Genomic DNA, 9,610 nt, shown 5'->3' with positions numbered 1-9,610 from the left:
AGTGCCCAGTCCTCATTCATCCACATGGGTGTGTGTAAGAGACGAGGTTGCAATGGGCTTCTTGCCATCTTGAGTGTTACAGCTTTTGGCCTGTGTTACAGCTCATTTAGGAGTTTCCCCTCTCTCTGTTTCTTCTTTCTTGCTTCAACGTCTTTCTTTCTGAAGAGCCTCAGTGGGATTGCGTGCATATACGTACACTCTTTGTACATGTCAAGGCAAAGGCCTCCTCCCGCCCAGGGCTATCATCTGATCAATACCCTCCCGGTAACCCACGCACACTTCATTTGTATAGTAGGCAGTAGACATTTCATTTGCATACTCTATTGACCAACCCCTGTAAGGACTGCACCAGTCACTGGGCAGACTGCAGCCCAGGACTAGACAAGAAATATCAAACCATGTTGTTTACAGGTTACCAGGATATGTCAATACCCCTGGACAAAAGTACCAAACTTTCTATGGGTAGAAAAATAGGGCATCCTCAGGATTTAGGGGGGTGGGGGTGGAATCTCTCAAGCCGTGTTTCCAAAGAACCAAGACAAAGGCCCCATAAAGGAGTCGACTTCTACACAGCAGCAAAGACAGGATTGAACGCAGAGTTCTTATGCCTCCGTGTCAAACTCAATGGTGCTGAATGCCGTGAGTTCCTCTCTGGCTGACCAGTTCTCTGGTGAGCAATTTTGGAGCTATGAGACATGAGAACATCCACCCATCTCATCTAGTGACCCTCAGTCCTAGAGGCTCCACAGAGCTGCTCGACCCAACTGTGGCCCACCAACCTCCAGACGTCATCAGGGGGCTTTAGAGCCATCTGTGATATCCATTGGGAGGCAGGATTTGAGCTTAATAAAAAACCTGCAGGGTGCATTCCCAAGGCCGATTTGAGAGCTGGGGGGTGGGGTGGGGGTGGGAGGTGTTGAACAGAAGGTGGGACCCGTCCTGGGACAGCCCTGGCCAATGAAAACTACCTAGATATTGAAGGCCAAAGCACATTCCTCTAACCTCTTCTTCCCCTCCTGCATCTGGTGCTGAAACTGTGCAAAGTCAGGCCCAGGAAAGTACTTCCTACATTTTGCTCTGGCTAGATTTAAGGAATTAGGATTGATAGTTAGTGCTTTACAGGGTGCCGATACTTGGACAATCGTTTACTTTGAAGGCGATTTCTTTTCCTGAAATCCCTTAACTCATCCTCAGATCCCCGGAGTCCTTTATGGAAATTCCCGCTCTCCCTCTCAAGCCCATTCTCTCTCAGAAGAGTTCTGAACTTGCATCTTCTACTGAGCCAGGCACCCTGTCCTGTTCTCTCTTCGGCCACCTAAGAACAGCCTTGCCTGGCCCTTGCTCTCCGAGGCTCATCTGCGGGAACTGTGATTCCCCAGAAGTTCAGGGTTGTGGCCCATGGCTGTTTATTCATTAGGCTCGTGGGTAATTGCTCCCTCTAAACAGCAGCTCAGATGGCCTGAATCATTCAGGGGATCATTCAGGGTGCTTGTGGCCTCGCAATCACTTCCACAAATGATTCAGGAAGGAGGGGGAGGCTGATTACAGTGGAGAAAGAGACCGTTTAAACACACACTCTGTAATGAGCATGTAGCAGAAAGGAAGAAGAAAACCGACAGCAGGATTTGACCGGGGCCTCTGAAGGGGGCATAACACAGTGCTCTTTGTTTGTACAGCCAGTAGGAGAGGCCTACTAGGTTGGTCGACGGTCGGGTTTTTTCGATTTGTTTAACAGAAGGTGCGTTTAAGGCCACCTGAAACAAAGTCTGCTCAATGCTGTCCAGGCATCATGTTGTGAGGTCACCTAGGCAGGTCCCACACGCACAGAGACCCAGGGCTCCAGTGACCCAGGGCTCCAGTGACAAAGAGAGGCAACATGCTCGTAGGGAAAGGAACACAGCAGCGCCTTCACACAGTTTCCAGCGGCCAGCTGTAGAAACGGCACACTTCACTTTAGGAAAAATGATTTATTTGCTTCCCATCATGTTCTGTAAATTTTTTTTCTCTCTCTCATTCTCCTTGCACTGACAGGCCAAGTCCACACCATCCCTGCCAACTATCTATACTAGTTTAATAAATACACGTTCCCCAAAATAGCTTCAGATCATTTTTAAAAAATGGTGTATAAGTTAAAGAAAAAAAAAAGGGAAACTCCTGAGAGCTCTCCAACTTGAATGAACTCACACTCACTGTCAGGGCGCCCGTCCCGGTTCATCAGGACCCCACAGGACAGAGCAGAACCGCCCCTGGGGGTTTCTGAGACTGTCACTGTGTACGGGACAGTGTACACAGTTCCTTCTCCCTTGAATGAACTGGAAGGCGACAAATTTATAGCTATGGGCCAGCTCTTGAAAGAGTTGGAGGAGAAGTCATGATTTCCAAGCACTAGAAGGGCCTTCGATTTGCGTGCTCTTCCGATTATTTGGCACATTCTTTCTGGATTAAAGAGATTTTCCACTCCTAAAGGGGACAGGCTCATTGGCTTGATTCTGCTGCTACTTCCTTCCACCTCACACTTTCGGTGTATTTGGGGGGGAGGGGGCGCACAGAAGAGGAAGCTGCTGAACGTGACTCCCGACAGCTGGACAGCCACTGAGGGCTTTGCTGTGCACGTCCCTGGAAGATACAAGGTGACAGCTCTGTTCCTAGTGCTAGCCTGGGGTTAGACAACCGACAGCCCAAACCTTCACTCCTGTGGTGCAAGAGGCTGGTCCAGTGTAAAGCCTGGACCAGGGCAGGCAGAAAACCATCAGAAGGAGGCGGGCACAGCACCCAAGGTGTTCCAGGGTAGCCTACTAGAGAAAGTGTGCATCGGGGCCTTGGTCAGGCCTGGGGAGAACGGAGGAAGAGATGCGCCCAGACTCGACCACAAACCCTCACCGCGGTTCATTAAGCGCTGAAGGGTCAACAAGATATCCTGATCTGTGTTTTGAAAGGAATATCCTGTCCATTTAAATGTACATCTTTTTCAAAACTCCTTTTGACACTAGTGCTTTGGGCCAATGGCCTGGTGCATGTGTGGGTGGAATCATCTTAGCAAAAAAGGTCTGGGAGATAGGTTCAAAGACTCCTCAGGAGAATTTCCTCCCCTGTCCCACCTCCATCAGGAGGGTGGATCTGCCTTTGGGCAGCTTGGTCGGAGGGGACAAGAGGCCAGTCTAAGCGGTGCTTGGGCTCTTGGAGAATATGTCTGGCCACCCAGACTTCATCCAGAATGCTTTCCCGTTGTCTGCTGCACGGCCTGCCATCTCTCAGCACCCAGGGCTAACCCAAGGCCTGCAAGTCTTCTCTCAGGTGCACAGTTGGTCTTAGTCCGTGCCTTAGAGGTGGCAGGCGGCGGGATGAGGGGCATGAATAACCAAGCTCCTCACGACCAGAGGCCTGATTTCGTCACCAGCCCCAAAGTAGACACATGGAGACACGCTCATCTTAACAATGTGCCCTTCTGGGAACGTGAGGTGACTGTGCCAGGGTGGCGGGAGCCCCTAGAACGGAATGTTCCTCACTGGAACGGTGCGCAGGTGGGAAACTGCATTGAGTCACTTTTGCCGTATTCTGGGGAACGCAGGACACTTCTAGGCAAGCTAGCTGCCGGTGAAGCTTGAAGGTCGATTCCCAATAGCGTCTCCAGCCGCCCGCCCGACCGAGCGGCCCTCGGCGCAGGTGACCATCGCCAGGGCGGCTCCATTCCGCCGCCTAGAGCCTAGAAGTGGCCACTGCACCCCAGGACGTCCGGGCTCCCAGGCGGGCGCCCACCCACCGGCGTGCAGGGACCCGCGGGCAACCCGGGTGGCAACCTGAGTGTGGCGTCTCCAGCCAGGCGCTTCGTGCCCCTTTTCCTCCGCTCCGGAGGCAGGTCTCCTGCCGCCGCCTCCCGGAGTCTCGGGCCGCCCCGCCCCGCCTGCTCCAAGCACGCAGTGTCCCCGCCCCCGGCTCCAGCCCCCCAGCCCCACCCTCCGTGCCCTTAGGGGGGCACCCCCATCGGGGCGGGAGGGTGGTCCGGCTGGCCAAGTGGCGGAGAGGTGCCGGTCGCCGCCTTGCTATTTCCGCCAGGCCATCGGCGCGCGGGCTGGGTGCTCTCGCTGGGAGAGGCGCTGGGTGCTCGCTCGCTCGCTCGCACCCTCCCTCCCTCCTTCCCTCCGCCCGCGCCGGGGGCCGGCCCAGCCGCCTGCGCCTTTTCCCCGCGCGCCGCCGCGCCGTGGCCACACTCGGGCCCCGCAGCTCGGCCCGGAGGCTGGAGCGCCTGCCGCCCGCCCGCGCGTAAAATGGTCCCCTCGGCTGGAGAGCTGGCCCTGCTCGCGCTCGGTACGTACGCCGCCCGCCCTCCGTGCCAGCCCGCTTGCCCTCCGCGCCTCCAGGTCTCTTTCCCGGGGAGGTTCATGGGGCGGGGGTTCCAAGGGGCTGGGGGCTAGGGAGCGAGCCGAGCCTCTAGGACCAAAGAGATGATGTTTGAGGACCCCATTCCAATGTGGGAGCCGGCTCGCGGCCGTCTGGGCTAGAGGAAGCCGTGCGCCCCCAGCCGTGAACTTGACGCGGCCGCCACCGCCGCCGGCCATGCGCCAGCACTCGCCCACACCCACCTGCTGGCTCCCGCCGGGCGAGCGGCGGGCGCTGGACCCCGCGGGGGAACCTGGCCTGCGCCCCGCGTCCCGTCCCCACTCCGCGCCCCCACGCCGGCCCCGGGACGCCGCGACGGGCACGTTTTCACCGGCAGGCGAGGCGCCCTCGGGGGTCAACTTTAAGCGCTTCCGAGCCTTAAGGGAAGGCTGGGGGAGGGGGTGTTGGTTGCGGCGGATTAATGGTTCGTTCGGTGAACTTCTCTGGGAGAAGTAGAGTGGACGTCTGCAGAGGCAGGAGCGTCACGCTGGAAGCTTTGTCAATTCCCTGTGGGTTTCTTCTGGGAAGTGAACGGGGGCAGGGAAGGGTAAATTAAGGCCCGAGGACCCAGGTCCGGGCGGTGGGTTCCCCGGGGTGGATCTGCCAGCGGGCGGGGCCCGGGCGGGACGGGCGGTGAGATCGCCAGCGAACCTGGTGGCCAGCCTCTTGCCGCAGATCGCCGTGAGATGAATGGTTCCATTGAGAGCCTCGGAGTCCAGCCGGGTCCCCTCCTTGCGCACCGCGGGGTCGACTTAGCCTGGAGGAAAGCTTCGGTACCCCTCCCCATGCAATGCCCGACGTGGCAGCCTCACCCCGTTCTGTGGGCAATGTTGGGGCTTCTCAGACTCCACCTGCAACCCCGACCTTGAAACGCCGCCAGTAACAAGTTCAGCCAAAGGGGAGCATCTCCTAAGGGAAATCTGGAGGGTCATGGAGCCTGAGGATCGAGCTGCGCCCATACTTGAAACTCTCCAACAGGTGGCATGGTTTGGAGCGATGCTTTCAGCACCACCCTCCTTTTTATGTTTGTTTGCAATGACAGTTGGGTTGAGTTCAGATTTGTCTCAAAGCAGTAAAACATTATGAGAATGATGGCAGCCTCTGGTGTGACTCTGGTAATGGATTTGGAAATAAAATATTAGCATTAAGAACAATAACTAATGTGATTTGAGTCCTAACTCACAGGCGATATTGTAAGTGCTTTCAAAATTAAAAAAATATATATCCAAACCCGCTGGCACAGAGTGGAGTTCGACTAGCTTCACCTGTGTGTACTCCCACCTGGCCAAAGCGCTGGTACCACCCCCGTTGTACAGCTGAGCAAGGTGAAACAGACGGTGGGCAGCTGGTAGTGGCTACATGGAAGGACCACGTGGGGGAAAGCCACTGGACCTGCCATCCGTCGACAAAGTTCGGTCGCTCCACTTTGGGACCTTCTTTACCTTCGCTGGGGGCTGTGGAAAAGCCCCAGAACTTGCTGTGAAATTGGGTATTCTGTTGAACTCATCGGAGCCCTGGTGTTGTTATGAGCTGCTAATCACGCCGTCAGCAGGTCGAGACCACCAGCTGCTCCTTGTGAGAAGGATGAGGCTGTCTGGTCCAGTAAAGACCCAAAGCCTCTGAAATTCCCCCAGAGGGCAAACTCAAGTTTGCCATTAAGTTGATGCTGACTCATAGCGACCCTATAAGATTAGGTGGAGATCCCCCTGTGGGTTTCTGAGACTGTAACTCTACCAGAGTAGAAAGCCCTGTCTTTCTCCAGAGGAGCAGCTGGTGGTTTAGAACTGGTGAGCTTGTGGATCTCAGCCCAGGGAGTAACCCACAGTTGGAAAGTGCTCCACCGCAGGGAGTGGGTTATTTTTATTTGGAAATAAAATTTTCCAAATAAAATTTTATTTGGATCTTCGTTTGGTTATTCAGTGAAAATTGAAGGGAGGAACTGAGGGGCGAGTACATTTGAAAGTTACCACACACCTGAGCCCCCCAGGCATATTCACCAGTGAAGACTGGATTTATCATGTGATTTCTCCCCTTGCTAAGAATGTTTTCCACAACTTGATTTGTTTCCTTCTTGAAGGGGGGTGGGGGAGGGAGGTATACAGCCCTAAAAAGACTGATCAGTTTGTAAAAGCTGGTGCATAACGCTTCCAAAATGTGAAGCAGTTAAGAAAAGTACAAGTAAAAAGGCATTCACAGATTTGGAGACTCCTTTATATATATATATATATATATATATATATATATATATATAACTAGGTTTTGATTTTATATATATATATATAATTAAAACCTATAGTTCTGTGCATGGATTAGAACTTCCATCTCCCACCCCAATTCCTGCTACATTGCTAAATACCTCATCCTGCAAATCTCTGCTGTTTCTTAAATGAATTGAGGCAGTCTGAATGGATCAGCCAGTGGCCAGTGTTCCGTGGCTAATCAAGGTCTAGAATGCCAGGATGTCCCTCCCCGTCTTCAGAGGGACAGTCTGGAAAGAGCTGGGCTTCAGGAACTTCCGTGGATGCGCCTCTTGGGCATTGATCGGTGCTTTAGGGAGAGAGTGTGGAATTGGCAACATTGGAAACATAATCTAGGTCCCTGTGGCCATTACCCTCTCGTGTTGTGTCCATCTCTGGCAGGGCAGACCTCACAGGGGTCCAGAAAGCAAGGTATGTAAGTTGGACCAGTTGCTTAGTCTCCATGGGCCTTGTTTTCCTCGTCTGTAAACTGAGGGTAATGACAGGGTTGTTGGATGTATGCAATGCACAGCGAAGGGTACCTGGCACTTAGTAAGAGGTTAATTAATTAATGTTAGCACCATCGGTGTTGTTGTTTCTTTGAACTTCAGAAAGGGCCAGCTATCATTGTGGGTTATGTAGGCTCTGTAGCTGCCAGTTTGTCCCTGGTCCTTATCTTATCTTGCTGCCCCCACCCTTCCTGAATCAGAAAAACACCATCCCTCTCAAAAACCAAACCAGTGGTTTCTGGTAAATATGAGCTGGCAGATGACAAATTCAGGCAAGGCTTGGGAGGTCTTTTGGAGATCGTAAATTCTTTAACCTTCGATGCAAAACATTTGTATTTCCTCTTTCGTGCTCAGTGATCAGTCATTTATGAAGGCCAGCACTCGGGGACAGTTTGCTCTCGTGTGTGTGTGTGTGTGTGTGTGTGTGTGTGTGTGTGTGTGTGTGTGTGTGTGTCTGCGGGGAGGGGGTGTGGAGTAATAGAATTGTGCCCATTTCTCAGGTTAATGAGAAGCAGGTAAGATGTTGATGATGGAAGCTACGGATAAGCCCCAAAAGTATGAGCTACACACCAGATAAATTTGATTTTGTGTTATAGAAACAGGCAAGGACTTTTGTATGACAATGCCACTTGGGGTTTTGTCCATGATGGGGTAGAGGTGAGGAGGGAGAGAAAGTGCCAGGCAACTTGGAGTTAGTTTTATGGGCGCTCTGGGGACCGCTCCAGGACATCCTGAGGGAAGGGCCCCTAGGACACACCATGGCATTCCGTGGACCAGGTTGACTTCCTGTGGCATTTGAGACTGAGGGACCTGTAAAGGGCATGAAGCCCAATATACCTTTTCTGCATTCCGGGGAGAGGAGGTCTTTCGGAGCCGACAGTGGAGGTGTGCGGAGGACACGAGTCTTCCTTACTGGCCGTCTCATTTGGAATGCTCCCTCGGAACATGGGCTGTGAAGGGGTAAATGGAAGACTTACAGGCTCCCTTTTCCATGTTTGCCTTTCCAAATTTTGTTTTCCTCAGGATACAGTCATCATTCTTGAAATACAGGCTGTCCCCAGTTTATGCCTGACGTGCATACAACCCGTCCTGATGGCCCAACCCCCATAAAGCCTGTTGTATTCGAAATTCAAGGTCTGTGCCGTGGCTCGTCATAACACGGGGGACGCTATTTTTGCAATGTGCGCCAAACGTTATTTTCATTGCTACTGTATTCTTAGAGATGCTTCAGCTTATCCGAACTGCTAGAACATGTTTTTGTTAAGGCAAACCTTTAAATGTGGAACTGGCCTCAGACACAAGCCATACCAAACTCTGCCTCCTTAAAAGACAGACTGAGGAACCGAACTCATTCACAATCCAGGGACTGCTTGTACCATGTCCCCTGCAAAAGGGACCTTGTTTACAGGAGTAGATGATGGCTTTGTGTTACTATGGTAACACACGCACTATAGATGACTTTTCCATTAGACCTATCTCTAAGGGCCTTTTTACGCCCCCCCCCCCCAAATCCACCCTTCTTTCTTACTCAGACCTTTTGAGAGTGTGTTTCGAACAAGGGGCTATTCTTTGGGCTGCCCTCTAAAAGGAATGGGCAAAGCCAAGTGGAGGTTGGGTCAACCCGAAGGAGATTTCATAGCCTGTGTGTCTTGCAAGCCTTTGGTTTTCTACTCAAAGGCTCTCTAGTATCTTCTGCAGCCGCCGTCTTGAATTTGCTCATGAATGAGAATAACTTGGAGGCCTTGTTCGATCCTGGGCTCCATCCCCAGAGTTCGGATTCGGCTGTGTTGAAAGCTTGCGTGTCTGGCAACTTCCCAGGTGTGGGTTCTCCCTTCCAAGGAGCCCTGCTCCGCTGTTAGTTACTGATAAAGCAAACGTCTGGCTCCACGAATTGCATCTCATCTGAAGCATGTTCTGAGGTCTATAAATACTGCTGTGGATTTGTGAGCCAGTATTCAAGGTGCTTCTGTGGCCTGGCTTGCTGACCAGGGCAGACTCACAACTCTGGCTGAGATGTCTTAATTGTTGTGAGTGTTCTTGTACTTTCTTTCCCATGGAAAATGTAATGACCCCGCGCTATTAAAATTAAGCTTACCAACACTAATCCCGTCTAGGCCAGCTGGCTTGCTATATTTTTGATCCCCAGAGATTGGCCCTTATTCTGCTGTCATTTCAAATATTTCTGATCACTTCATTTTGAAGTGTGAACTTAATTCTATGCCTAAAGGCTAATCGTGCTTAGATGGCATTTAGATGGAAGATTGGGTGGGAGTGGGTGCTTTATGGGGCCATTTTGGTTTCTTTTCTTGGCTGTTCCGCTCCCCGCCCTCCCCCCCCCTGTGAAGGGTCAAGCTGAAGCAATTTTCAAAGAAACAGGAACACTAGAAATCTAGACTCGAGAACCATCTCTGAGGTGCCCTTCATTCCACGAACAATGCACCTTCCTCTTATAGCACCTCTGAAAATGTGGGCAGGTTCTTTTGATGG

General features: G+C 52.4%; 1 protein-coding gene across 1 annotated transcript in view; it reads left to right on the top strand.

Annotated features, from left to right (window-relative positions):
* Positions 1–4,554: 4,554 nt before the first annotated feature.
* TGFA (transforming growth factor alpha) overlaps positions 4,555–9,610 on the top strand; it is a 97,727-nt gene continuing 92,671 nt past the window's right edge. Inside the window, exon 1 of the mRNA XM_075536050.1 lies at positions 4,555–4,765. Within this exon, the coding sequence (XP_075392165.1) occupies positions 4,555–4,765 (211 nt within the window). The remainder of the gene's footprint in view (positions 4,766–9,610) is intronic.

Source organism: Tenrec ecaudatus, chromosome 17 (genome assembly GCF_050624435.1).
Source record: "Tenrec ecaudatus isolate mTenEca1 chromosome 17, mTenEca1.hap1, whole genome shotgun sequence".
Taxonomy (NCBI): Eukaryota; Metazoa; Chordata; class Mammalia; order Afrosoricida; family Tenrecidae; genus Tenrec; species Tenrec ecaudatus.
The sequence above is the reverse complement of the archived record's forward strand: the minus strand, read 5'-3'. Positions and strand labels throughout refer to the sequence as shown.